Source organism: Oryctolagus cuniculus, chromosome 3, assembly GCF_964237555.1.
Source record: "Oryctolagus cuniculus chromosome 3, mOryCun1.1, whole genome shotgun sequence".
In the NCBI taxonomy this organism is placed as follows: domain Eukaryota; kingdom Metazoa; phylum Chordata; class Mammalia; order Lagomorpha; family Leporidae; genus Oryctolagus; species Oryctolagus cuniculus.
In genome coordinates this window covers 164,982,808-164,996,114 of record NC_091434.1, presented here as the reverse complement: position 1 = coordinate 164,996,114, position 13,307 = coordinate 164,982,808, and the positions used below count along the sequence as shown (strand labels likewise).

The window sequence follows — 13,307 nt, the reverse complement described above, 5'->3', positions numbered from 1 at the left end:
ATTCTGGTCCGGTCAGCCCCGCTATTGCAAGGCAAGGAAGCCCTTGCTCCATCCCCACTGCTGGGCCAGCACAGCGAGGTCCCAGCTCAGTGGGGACCACCAGCGAACCCGCCATTCAGATCACGGGCCCAGGTGCAGGGTACCACCACCTCCACTTCCCTAACATGCCCATGCCGGGGCCCGCAGCGGGGAGGGGCCGGCTGCCGGGAGTTGGGGGCTCCCCCGAGCCGGGTTCCGAAGGGCCGGCGCCGGTTGGCTGTGGGGCTGGGACCGTCGAGGCCAGGCGGAGGGGCCCGGGGGTCGGGCTGGGGGGCAAAGAGGTCGATTCTCACTCACTGGTTATGGCCTCCATCTCCCCGGGCCCCCCCGCAAGTGGTCTTCCCTGGGGGGCCTCCCGCCGCCCGGCCGGGTCCGGGCCCCGAGGGGCTGTGGCGGCCCGAACGGCCCCCGACACCAGCTCCCTCTGAGGCCGCGCGCGCCCCCTCTCGGCGGGAACGGGCAAGGCGCGTGCGCGAGGGCGGTCGGGCCCTCTGGGGGGCGGGGCTCGGGGTGCCCGCCAGGGTGAGCGCTTCCCCGTGACTCCATGTCCCTTATTTCTCCGATTTTCTTGGAAACGACTACTGGAGTTGCCTGCGCTCACCCACATTTTCCCCTCCCATCTCCGCTTCTATTCCAACCCAGTCAGCCTTCTGTCCGCACTGAAATTTTTCAGGCTTCTCCATGTTGCCAATTTCCACCATCATCCCCTCGCCTTGGCAGCTTCTACGGTGGGTCGCCAATCTCCAGCAGGCCTTGCAGCTCTTGGCTCCCTCAGCAGAACCCAGCTTCGGCCTCCGTTCACTTCCCTGCTCTGCAGCTCTCAGTCCTGGGCATCTCTGGGACTGGACTTGCCTCTCCTCTTCCAGCGTCTCTCCTGTGACAGCACTGCCATCTCCCGTGGATTCTCATGCCATCTATAAGCTAACGGATCTCAAACTCGTATCTCCAGCCGGGATCCCACCCCCCGCCCCCGTTCTGAATTTACATACCCAGTAGCCTCCCTGGATGAGTCACTTGGGAGCAGGTGTTTGACAAAGTGGTTAAGACACCACCTGGGACGCCCACGTCCCATATCACAGTGCCTGGGTTCAAGTCCCGGCTCCACTCCCTGTTCCAGCTTCTTGCAAATGGATTCCCTGGGACAAGTGATGGCTCAAGTAGCTGGGTCTCTGCCACGCATGTGGGAGACCTGGGTTGGGTTCTTGGCTTCAGCCTCACCCAGCCCCAGGACTAATGTGGGTATTTGGGGAATGAACCAACAGATTGGAGATCGATCTCTCCTCTGTTTTATAAATAAATAAAAATAAATTTGAAAAACACTTCTAAGTCACTTGGATGTTCAAACCCAATAGAAAGGAAAAGATCTTAAAGGGTCCCCTGGTGCCCATTCTTATTCCTTGCTGAGTCTGAGTCTTTCCCCACCCAATAAACGAGACCACGCCCCATCCAGGTTTCCATTGTAAAGGCGACTTTCACGTTTCTGTTTCCTTCCATCCATTTCGTCAGCAACTCCTGAAGGCTCCACCTTCAAAGTACGCTCTGGATCATCTCCCATCTTACTGCCTCCATCCAAGTGCCGACCACCTCTCTACTGGAGTAAGGCAATGATGTGCCCTAGGATTCACTGTTTGGATTCTCTTCCCTCCGTCGTTTCTACACAGAAGGTACAGTGAGGATGCTGAGGCACAGTGGGTTAAATCGCTGCTTGGCGATACCTGCTTCCCATATCTGAGTGCTGGGTTCAAGTCCTGCTTCGGCTTCCATCCAGCTCCCTGCTGATGCCTGGGAGACAGCAGATGAGAGGTCAAGTACTTGAGTTCCTGTGGCCCAAGTGGGAAACCCAGCTGGAGTTCTGGGCTCCTGGTTCGGGCCTGGTCCAGCACTGGCTGTTGCCAGCGTTTGGGGAGAAAGTCACTGGATGGGAAAATCTGTCTTTGTCTCTGTGTCTGTCTGCTTCTCAAATAAAAACAACTTTTTAAAATGACATAAAAATATAAAGCAAAGCTCTCAGCGGGCCTGCAAGACCCGCTACGAGCTGGCCCCTGGCTGCCTTTGGCGCTCTCTCTCTGGGATCCTCCAGGGCCCTGTGTTCTGTCCTCCGTGAAGTTCACATGAAGTTCATTCCCGCCTCTGCGCCTTTGCTGTTCCTTCGGCTCCTGAATGGCCAGGGCCTTCTCATTACTCAGGGCTTCACTCAAATGCCAGCATCTCAAAGACAGCATCCCTGACCACCCCGTTACAACGCGCACCTGCGCCATCCCTGGGTCTTAGGTCACCTCCGTGGCATTGATCGCCACGTGGGTTTATGCCGCTCTCTGCCCCTCCTCATCAGAACCTTCTCTCCAATGGGGCAGGAACTCAGACGTACCAATGCACTGACTACACCGCGGATAAACAAACGAATCAGTCCTAGTTCACAGACAAGCAACTGAATTTCCGGGAGAGGAGAGTGCCCTGTACAGATCGCGAGACCTGCACAAAGCAGCGGTCGGTGAGCCCGATGCCACACTGTCCCCTGTGCAGCCCACCTCCTGTGGCTCTCTCACGGCCCCTACCCCTGCCTTCGCTCACGTCATCGTCCCCTTCGCTTGCCCCTCTGCAGGGCTGCTCCCTGGCCTGCCTTTGCCCCTCCACTTTCTGGCTTGGTCTCCCGCCTCCCTCCAGTGACCCTGCTGTTTTCTGGGGCAGCTCCTCTCAACTTTCTGGAGGGCCACCCAAGGCACAAAAGCTGCTGCTTTATTTAGTGGTGCAGCAAAATGCAAGGCTTGCTGGTTTCCAGAAACAAAAGGATGTAGGCATAGGAAGGGAGGGGTGTGTGTGTTGGGGGGGGGGGTGGTACAAGCTCAGATTTGAGCGAGCCAGAAAAGCTCTCAGGGGTTCCCTTAAAGGTAGCTCAGAGGCCCCTGCAGTGACTTCGCGTCAGCCTACTGCACTTTCCCATCATGCACTGCTTTTTCCCATCATGCCCTTGGAGGGACAGGCGAGAGGAGTCTGGCTTGGAATCCAATACTGAGCATCCGCCCTTGGCCCTGACCATGAGAGCAAAGGATTCTGGGAGCTGTGTGAAGGAGAGAGAGAGGGAGAGGTGAGGAGGGAAGAGGGGACAGAAGAAGCTGTGGAAAGAGGAGGAGAGGCAAGAAGAGAAAGATGAGACCCAAGTATGGCATTGGGCTATTTTGGTTTGCCAAGCTTCCGTTAGAGCCTCAGGGACAGCACTGGGCCGGCCCCTGGCCCCCGTGGGCGTTACCTTGCAGCTCCTGGATCTGCTTGGTGAACGCCTCTGCCTGCTGGGCACTGGCCAGCCGTTCGTCCTCCAGGAGCCCTGTGGGGAGAGGGGTGGGCCGGTGAGGCTCCGAGCAGGCGCAGCGTGGAGCCTCTGGGCCCAGGCCCCCCGGCCCGCGGCAGGCGCTCACCCTGCAGCTCCAGGGAGTCGTCCTCATGCTGCCCGACCAGCTCCCGCGTCTCCTCCAGCTCGGCCACCAGCTGCAGCACCTGGGCTCTCAGCTCGTCCAGCTCAGTCTCGGTGAGGCTCAGGCCCCGGTGCTTGCTCAGGGACAAGGAGCCTCCGCTGCCAGCCTTCTGCATGTGCTCAGCTTCTTCTTCTTCCACCTCCTCCTCCTCCTCCTCTTCCTCCTCATAGAGAGCTGGCAGTAACACCTCTCCTGGGAGAGACGCCCAGCCCAGAAGAGAGTCAGTGCCAGCCTCCTGTGCGTGGCCCTTCCAGAGGGCAGAGCGGCGTAACAGTGCCGCCCGGTGTGCCCAGGAGTCCCCTGGATGCCTGATGAGCCCTAGGTGTTAGGGGCAGGTCAGGAGGCCACCTCGCCCTCCCCTCCCCCAGATCCTCCTGGCCCAACGGCACGCTTGGTGGCCTCTGCCTCCAACCTGTGGGCAAACAGTCTCCTGGCTCAGCCCGGGGAACCACACATGCACACCCAAGTCTTTTCTAGTGTGTTCTCTGGGGAGAGGGCTGAATGGTCAGGAGATTCGGACACCAGGCATGCCTTTAGGCCAATCAGGGCCAGAGTTACAGTTTGAGGATTTGTAGAAAGTTTTTTTTTTTTAAATTATTCAGGTGGCTTAGTGTAAAATTAGCCTTTCCATAATAAGCAAACATTGCCCGTCAGTAGGTAGAGAAAGAAAACATGTGAATGAAATGATTCTAAATTCACTGGACAAACGCGGGGGCCCTTTCAAACGCATTCTGTCAAACAGCTGTTTGGAATTTTCTGCAAGCTCCCCTTGCTTGGCCCTGCTGGGGCTGGCTGTCACGGGGCCTCCCCTCCCCACCTGAGCAGGGTGAGGCCCCTCCTCCCTTGGCCCTCCTGGCTGTCACAGGGCCTCCCCTCCCCACCTGAGCAGGGTGAGGCCCCTCTTCCCTTGATAACCCCTCTTGCCCCTGGAGTTTTCAGGGCAAGTCTTAGCTTGCACCTGTGTGTAAAAGTGAGCCTGCCACTGTAATGTGTTTCAAAGGAAAAAAATAATAATAATAATAATAGCAACAGGGGGGGGTTAGGTGCTGGTCCCCAGCCCCTGGTTGGCGAGCAGCCCCTCTTTCACTGCAATGCAGTTCCTGGAAATAGCAAAATCTTGTCTGAACGGTGATTGTCTGCTTTGTCTTCAAATGCAGAGGCTCTGCTCTTACTTCCTCTTAGCAGCAGCCTAAGGCTCAGCTGGGACCCCTGTGTCACCTGCCCCTCTTAAGGGGACCAGGGTGGCCCACACCGAATAGGCGGAGGGGCCTGGGGACTCCTCCCAGGGAGTCCCGGCACCTGGACCAGCCGTGTTCTTCCAGGGGCCCGGCGTTGGCTGCGGTGCCCAGTCACACGGGTGGGGTGGGCACCCACGTGCGTCGGAGGGGACGGCCTCACCTGCCCTTCCTGGCCTGGCTCTTCCAGGCGACCAGAGCCCGGAGGACCGCAGCTGCGAGACTTTGCTTTGAAGTGCATGGCGGTGCCCATGCCCTTGCCTTTTTTAAAAACCAGAGACAGCTTGGGATCTGGGTCGCAGGCGGGGAGAACGAACCCCCCACTGAAAGACTGCTTCAAAGCTCTGTCCACAGAGGCCTGGTTCTCTGTCTGGCAGCTCCCCAGGGGCACGCAACCTGGTTAGCTGTGCCATCGGGGCCCCAAAGGGATGCACCTTGAACTTTCCTCAGAGCGCCCTGGGGAGGACTGGAGTTCCCACCCAAAGGAGGAGGGGCCTGAGGGAAACAGAGGTCAGGGCTGTGGCACGGGCTCGGAGCTCTGGGGTCACAGGGAGGGAGGAGAAGGGACCGGAAAGAAAGATGCCCTTTTGGGAAACTCACCCTCCATAGCTTGCATCCCTCGCCGCTCCAGGGACCCCCAGCGCTGGCCCTTCTTCCTCTCACAGCCCTCGGACACCTCATAGGAGCCTAAAGTGGTTACTGTGGGTCCTGTGAGCAGGGAGACAGGAAGCCATGTGGGGGGCAGGGGAAGAGAGGGGACGGACGTGCCTTCCAGGCCGGTGGGGCCCTGGGATCTGCAATCCCAGCGGAGGCGCCTGCCAGCTCAGCTCTGCGACTCCCCTCCCTCAGCCTCCCCCGCGGGGACCCCAGCCCAGCTGGGGTCCTGGTCTAGGCAGAAGGAGGGCGGGCGTATGTTCAGAAGAGGGGACCGAGAGGAGAGGGGCTGGGACGCAAGGAAGAGCAGCAGCCAGGAAGGGGGAGCGGCCGTGCGACTGCAAAGCGGCGACAGAGGCGCACGAAGGGGTCTGGGCGGGGACGCCCCCTACCCGCCCCGCCCCGCCCCTCCCGTCACACCTCGCCGGGCGCCCAGGAGCCTTTAGGACTGGAGGGGCTGCAGCGGCTGGAGCCCCCGCGAGCTGGAGGGGCAAGAGGGGAGGGCCCCCGGGGAGGATGTGGCCGCTGTACCGGAAAGATGGAGACCGGGCCCGGGACGCGCGGGGACGGAGGGAGGAAGGCTGAGGGCGGAGGGGTGGGCAGCGGAGGAGCAGGGATGCCCGGGGTCTGCAGGCAGGCGCGCAGGAGCGGAGGCAGGAGGGGCGGTGAGGGGAGGGAGGACGGCTCTGACCTGGGCCCGGGCAGCTCCAGCCCGCGGCTCCCGCGCCGGCCCCGGCGCCCGCCTCCATGGCCGCTCCCGCCGCTGCCGCCGCCTCCCCGAGCCGAAGCCGCAGCCGCCGGGCCGGGACCCGAATGGGCGCGCGGGGAGGAGAGAGGGCGGACCGAGGGGCGGGGCCTGGCCAGGCCTCCCGCTGCTGCCGCCGCCGCCGCCTCCCGGAAGCCCTCCCTGCGCGCTCTCTGCGAAGGTGAGCGCGCCTCGGCACGCCTCGGGTCTTGCCCTCCGACACGAGCTGCCCCGACAAGGAGCGGCCACATCCATCTGCTGTGGTGGCAGGGACGCCTCTGCGGCCGGTGTCGGGGCCCGGTCCTGCCCAATGACTGCGGAGGAAGGGCAAGGTGCCCATCCCCGCAGCGCGGTGACCCCCTCCAAGCGCCTTCGTGGGGGAAGCCAGGCCGGGACATGAGCACTGCGGGGCCTGAGCCCTCCGTGTTCCCTGGACGCCCACCCAGCCACAGCCCCGGGCCCGAAGACCCCTTCACCGTCCCGCTCTGTCTCCCTCCGGCCCACACCCAGTGGCTGCAAACCACGCCCCCGCCGAAGTCTGCCATGGTCACTCCAGTGGAAGGGAGCAGTGGGGTCCCAAAGGGCTTCTTATTCAACCGTCCACGCATTCAGGGAGTGGCTGCGGGCGCTGGATTGCCGAGGCAGTTGTCACCTCTCAGAAACGTGGGAGATCCCTAAACCCGAGGCGCACAGACCCCTTCTCTTGCATATCCGCCGCCAGGTTGGGGGGGGCACCTAGAAGGGCTGTCTGCCTTCATTCACCCCTGCGCCTCCTCCTCCCGGATTCCCAGGCCCTACACGTGGAAGGCCTCATCTGCTCCCCAGGGGATGCCCTCTCTGGGCTCTGCGCCTCCCAGCATGGTGGTGGGGGGCGAGGATCCTGTGTGCCCAGCTTCTTGAAGGTTGGGAAGTATCTTAGACCTTGTGTCTCCAGCATCGGTCAGAGTACCTGAGGCACAGAAGGCGCGTGTACAAGTCAAGCACAGGTAATGCTGTCTTAGCAGTGAGCAGAGGGCGACATCCTGTGCAGTCCACGGTGCCCATTAGCAAGAACGTTGCCTGCAAGTCCCTTACTCCCCAGCCCCTCTCCTGTCCCCTTGGCTCGGTCCCCCCCCCCCCCCCCGCAGCCTGAGGCGCTGAGAAATGGTGAACACAGGTCGGGGGTGTTTCCTGCACTTGCTCCAGACCTTGCGGCCAGAAGAGCCCAGTGAGCGGGAAATAGCAGCTCTGCTGAAGCCGGGGGTGTGGGGAGTCGTCGGGACGCTTGGAAGGGGCTGGCACGGGGGGCTTGGGGAGCGTGGAGCTCTGGGGACCCACATCCAAGAGGCTGTTCTTTCCGCCCCAGCACAGCCAGCCTCTCTGGTTCTGTCTCCACCAGTAGGGTCAGGCTCTCGCCACGGCCTTGACGGCTGACCACTTGGTGGACAAAGGGAGAGACAGAGGAGGAAGCTGTCATTCTCCCTGGCAGCTCTGATCCTCAGAGCTAGAACGAGTCTCTCCCTGGCTCCTGGGGTGCAGGTCACCTGCTTGTTTAACTTGGAGTTTGAGAACATGCAAGGTGCACTTGAATCATCTATCTCCAGGAGTCAAACTAGGACACAACCTGGCTACCCCAGGACTGGGCTGAGGATGAGGGGGGAGAGTCCAGGAGGTGTGGGGCAGGTGGGCTGCGGTCCATGGAGGCAGCTCCGGAGGGCCGGAAGTGGCGGTGGGCAGGTCAGCTAGGTGATCAGCTTAGGGGATGATCTGGGTTAATCCTCATAATCCCTGGACTGAGCACTTGCCCTCCCTCCTAATCCCATCCAGGAGCTCATCCTCTCTGAGGACTGATGCAGCCAGTTAGTCCCCTCCACCTTCCTCTTCCTTTCCTCCTCTCTTGCTTTCTTTCTTTTAAGATTTATTTCATTTATTTGAAAGGCAGAGTTAGAGTTAGAGTTAGAGTTAGAGTTAGAGTTAGAGTTAGAGTTAGAGTTAGAGTTAGAGAGAGAGAGAGAGAGAGATCTTCCATCCCCTGGTTCCCTCCCCAAATGGTTGCAATGACTGGGCTGGCCCAAGGCGGAAGCCTAGGAGCCTGCAGCTCCATCCCAGTCTCCCACGTGGGTGCTGGGGCCCAAGCACTTGGGCCATCCTTTCTGCCTCCCCAGGTGCACCAGCAGGGAGCTGGTCTGGAAGCGGCACAGCCAGGATTTGAACTAGTGTCCATACAGAATGCCGGCTGGCACCGCAGGTGGCAGCTTAACCTGCTATGCCACCTTGCCAGCCCCTACGTTTATTTCTAAATGACTAGATACTTTCATTAGGAAGCAAAATATGAGCATTTGAAACATACAGACAGGCACAGTACAGAGAACACAGCATATCCACGTACACAGACTGAACCCCAGCTCCACCACATCTTGGCTCATTTGATTCAGGGTAGCCATCTGGTTGTGACTTTGCAGTTTAACTTTATGGCCATAAGCAATGCAGAGTTTTGATCTGTGTGTCTGAGGAACAGATTGAAATGGCGTTGTGTTGTGCACATGCTCCTGTAAATTTGCTTTTTTTCTCATTCATTTTAAACCTCATCCTTGTCTCAGAGCGCTCCAGCTCGTGTGCTTGAACGAATCGCGCTTCACCGCTTCTTTGCTAATGGACATTTAGGCTGTTTCCGGTTCTCCATACGGACAATAACACTGCAGGGGACTGCGCAAGTGCTTGGGCTCCTGCCACCCACCTGACAGACCTGGATTGATTGAATTTCCAGTTCCCAGCTTCAGCCTGTTCCGGGTCAGCCGTAGCAGGCATCTGGGGAATGAACCAGCAGATGCGAGTGCTCTCTGTCTCTCTCTGTCTCTGACTCATAAACACATAAATCTTAAACCCACTGCAGGGGCTGGCCTGTGGCGTAGTAGGTTGAAAATCCACCTGCAGTTCCAGCATCCCCTGTGGGCGCCGGTTCAAGTCCCTGCTGCTCCACTTCTGATCCAGCGCTCTGCTAATGCACCTGGGAAAGCAGAAGACGGCCCCAGTGCTTGGGCCCCTGAACCCGCCTTCGAGACCTAGAAGAAGCTCCAGGCTCCTGGCTTCGGATTGGCCCAGCTCTGGCCATTGCGGCCATTTGGGGAGTGAACCGGCAAATGAAAGATATCTCTGGCTGTCTGTAACTCTGCCTCTCAAGTAAATAAATAAATCTTAAAAAACGAAATGAAACCCTGCAGTGTGCAGTTCTCTGCATGCCCCGTTGGCATACACATGAGCACTCTCCTAAGGCAGGTTTGTAGATATGACTTTGCTGCTCAAGAGCAGGTGCACCTTAGACCTCACTAGCTGCTCTACAGAGGGCCAGTTGAATTCAACACCACTAAAGCTGCCTTCATTTACTTTATGATCTCACCCCTGGCCCCGCCGATTTGGAAGGGACACATTCTATTTCTACCCTCCCAGTGACCACCTCCTTACATATTCTCCAAACATTCTTACTTAAGTTAGTAGTCAACCAGTACCACCTTTATTTTCCTGAGTGGTAGAAAGACCTTGGAACATGTTATCTGTGACATTCTACAACACCCTTATTTCTATCTCGTATTTTATTTTATTTATTTGAAAGGTAGAGTTACAGAGAGGCAGAGGCAGAGAGAGCAAGTGAGAGAATCTTCCATCCACTAGTTCACTCTCCAAATGACCACAATGGCTGGAGTTGGGCCAATCCGAAGCCAGGAGCCGTGGGCTGGAGCTGTGGCTATGTGGGCTAAGCCTCCTCCTGGGGCACTGTCATCCCATATGGGTGCTGGTTCCTGTTCCGGCTGCTCCACTTTCGATCCAGCTCTCTGCTCTCTGGGAAAGCCCTGGAAGATGGCCCAAGTGCTTGGGCCCCTGCACCCCCGTGGGAGACCTGGAGGAAGCTCCTGGCTCCTGGCTTCGGATCAGCTCAGCTCCGGCCCTTGCAGCCATCTGGATAGTAAATCAGTGGATGGAAGACCTCTGTCTCTCCCGCCCCTGCCCTGTCACTCTACCTTTCAAATAAATAAATAAACAAACATATCACCTCTTTGGGGCTGGTATTGTGGCGTAGTGGGTAAAACACTGCCTGTGACATGGACATCCCACATGGGTGCTGATTCGAGTGCCAGCTGCTCCTCTTCCCATCCAGCTTTCTGCTGTGGTCTGGGAAAGCAGCAGAAGATGGCCCAAGTGCTTGGGCCCCTGCACCCGTGTGGGAGACCCAGAAAGAGGCTTCTGGCTTCTGATTTCAGGCTGGCCCAGTTCCAGCCATTCAGCCATTTGAGAAGTGAACCAGCAGATGGAAGATCTCTCTTGCTCTCTCTATCCCTCCTGCTCTCTATCTCCACCTTTCAAATAAATAAATCTTTAAAAAATAAATATATCTTTTAAACAGGTTGCAATTATTGACTTTTTTAAATTGCTCCAAATGATTTTTTTTTTTTATCTTTCTGACTCTGTGCTTTTGCCTTTAACACTTTCATGATTTCCTGCTGCTCATGCTCAGTAAGGAGAGCATGCCTGGTCCTGTCTCAGATGCATTTAACACGCGGGACCCCATAGGCCCTGCACCCGTCCACTCTCTAAGCAGCTGCAATGGCTGGGGCTGAGCCAGGATGAAGCCAGGAGCCAGGAGCCGGTCTCCCACGTGAGTGGCAGAGGCCCAAGCACTTGGGTCATCCTCTGATGTCCTCCCAGGCACATTAGCAGGGAGCTGGGTAGGAAGTGGAGCAGCTGGGTCTCAAACTAACACCCACATGGGATGCCGGTGTAGGGGGGTGGCTCACCACGCTATGCTGGAGCCAGGCATTGAGCCCAGGCACTCTGACGTGGGATGGGGAGGTCTTAACCCGAACATCGATCCCCATATTTAATTTTGAAAATTCTATTTTGCTCAACATCTCTGTGTGAGTTTCCAAGGGTGCTGGATGAGGAGGTGGCTATCCTTGTCTCGTCTCTTGTGGCACCAGGAGTCCAGTCTAGATTCCCTTTGTTCTTAGTATTATTCCTAGCAATCCTGTGCCTGAAGGTGCGTTGCAGCCTCTGATGTAATCCAACAGCTGGAATAAGCATTATTCTTCCTATTTCCCTAAGGGGAAAACAGACGTCGAGTCTGACCTTCAATCCTAGTGTTGGGACTTTGAAGTCTGGTGGCTTCATGACGGGTTTTACATCAAGAGCCTGTCTGTTTTTGACTTTGACTGAGAACCAGCCCGCAGCCTATCCGGATCACTCACTGTTTAGCTGCCGTGCCAGCCCCGTCCTGCGGGTTTGGCCTCAGTGGCTAACAGGGAGACTGTTATTAGAGCCCTTTAAGGACACATGCCCAGGGTGAGCAGTACAGCAGGAAAAGAAAAGCAGGGCTCGTCCGGGATTTGAACCCGGGACCTCTCGCACCCTAAGCGAGAATCATACCCCTAGACCAACGAGCCACTGATGCTTTCCCTCTGGCCAGATGTGTCCTCCTTGCCACCTCAGCAGCAGTAGCAGCGCCAGTTTGTGGTTCCTAGAGGCGGCCCCTCCTCCGGCTCCCAGGCTGGCGCCCAGCCCAGGCCGGCGGCTCTCCAGCAGGCCTCGCTCCGGGGCAGCCTCCTGCTCCTTCCCAGCCCACCGCGGAACCACGTGGACGCCCCTGTCTGGGCTGAGCTGCTCTTCCGGGTGATCAGCCAGCTCTCCCCAGGTTGCTACCCAGTGGGGTTCACAGAGGGGCTGTTGGGAAGGGGGGCTCTAGCTCCCACCACATCCTGGGGCAACCTGCCTGGGACCCCTTGCACCCAGGTAAGAGCCTGCCTTCTTTCTCATCTCATGGCCGGACCACCAGGGAAAAACTCTGCAAAGCCATAGACTCGTAGGTGAGGGCCCCTGGCCTACCCCTGGTCACCCCCCACTAGGTGGCCCTTGCTAAGTCCCTATGTTTTAGGGCTGGCACTTTGGCCTAGCACATAAAGCTGCTGCCTGCAGTTCTGGTATCCCATATGGGTGCTGGTTCAAGTCCCAGCTGTTCCACTTCCAGTCCAGCTCTCTGCTGTGACCTGGGAAGTACCCGGATGAGGGGAAATCTGCCCACCTCAGGCTGATGTGACTGATGTCCTCAGGCTGAGGTGACCAATGGCCTCATTTGGGAAGTGAATCTGTGGCCAATGGCCCTTTTGGGAGGTGAAGATTTTTCCTCTCTCTCTGCCTCTCACATAAAATAAACCTTACTCGGTAACCATAGACGCCAGGTGCTGTCCAAAAGGAAGCGGTGGTGAGGATAGCACCCTGCAGGGGGATAAGGCCTAATAAGGCAGCTCTCACACCCCCTGTGGGTGTGCTCAGGGCTTTACAGACAACTTTTTAAAACCATTGCACAATCCAGCGTCCCTCTTCCCACTGTGGGATGAAGACACTGGCCTAAATTCAGCCTCAACGTCACGTTCATCTGAACGCTGAAACTTGCCTACGTTCAGCCTCTGTGCCTTTGTCTGAATGCAAAGCCTGCTTGCCATGCAGAGCCCACTGCCAACGCAGACTTTCTGGAAAACCAGGGACAGAGAGAGACCTGCCCTGTCCCTGCACACCCAGCCTGTCCCGCTCATCCTGCCCAGGGCACAGCTGGGAAAGACCCTCCAAGGCTGGCCTGGCCTGGCTGGGGGTCCAACAGGTTGGGAAGTTCCCAGAGGAGAGGGAGGGGCAAGATCCCACCTCAGGAGCTGAGGCCCCAGTGGGCTGAGCCAGGCTGGCTCTTTTGTGTTTCCACTGTGCCTGGGCCCCCGGCTGGCTCCTAGAAACCAAGAGCTCCCTGCGTGTCCCGCCACCCCCCCCCCGCCCCCCATCATCCTGCTGACAATGCGGACAACCCCCCAGGGGACTTGCGTGGGGGCCGGCCTTATAGAAGCATTTCACCTGATTAATCTCTTTTAATTCACAGCACAACTCTTGTTGGTCCCTTAGCAAATGGCTGTCAAATGAATGAATGAATGAATGAAAATGAATGAATGAGTGAGTGAATGAAAGAAGAAAGAAACTCTTGGGTGTGTGCACAAACCCACCAACGTGACAGACGTCCAGGGCGAGCCTCACTGCCTGGCTTGCGGTAGAAGCCAGAGACAGGAGGGGGCCGTCTCTCCAGCCCTCGGAGGGGGCTTCCTAGTGACCTGAACTCACAGAAGGGCTGCACCAGCCCTCGTGTGTCCCCAGAGG

General features: G+C 58.0%; 1 protein-coding gene and 1 non-coding gene across 7 annotated transcripts in view; both read right to left on the bottom strand.

Moving 5' to 3' along the window:
• Positions 1 to 6,224, bottom strand: part of CCDC136 (coiled-coil domain containing 136) — a 29,330-nt gene extending 23,106 nt beyond the window's left edge. For 2 of the 6 annotated variants that reach the window (XM_008258229.4, XM_017342704.3), the window contains exons 1-4: positions 6,090 to 6,224; positions 5,345 to 5,452; positions 3,453 to 3,701; positions 3,287 to 3,361 (exon numbers count right to left, since the gene is read on the bottom strand). In XM_008258229.4, coding sequence (XP_008256451.3) covers positions 3,287 to 3,361; positions 3,453 to 3,701; positions 5,345 to 5,452; positions 6,090 to 6,147 — 490 coding nt within the window. In that variant the 5' untranslated portion in view covers positions 6,148 to 6,224. Of the gene's footprint in view, positions 1 to 336; positions 662 to 3,286; positions 3,362 to 3,452; positions 3,702 to 5,344; positions 5,453 to 6,089 lie in introns of those variants that run through there. The other 4 variants (XM_008258228.4, XM_070071301.1, XM_008258226.4 and 1 more) reach the window with 3 other exon arrangements.
• A 5,261-nt stretch (positions 6,225 to 11,485) lies between these two features.
• Positions 11,486 to 11,557, bottom strand: TRNAP-AGG (transfer RNA proline (anticodon AGG)). Its single transcript has one exon. It is a non-coding gene; the product is annotated as a tRNA-Pro (tRNA).
• Between the last annotated feature and the right edge of the window lie 1,750 nt (positions 11,558 to 13,307).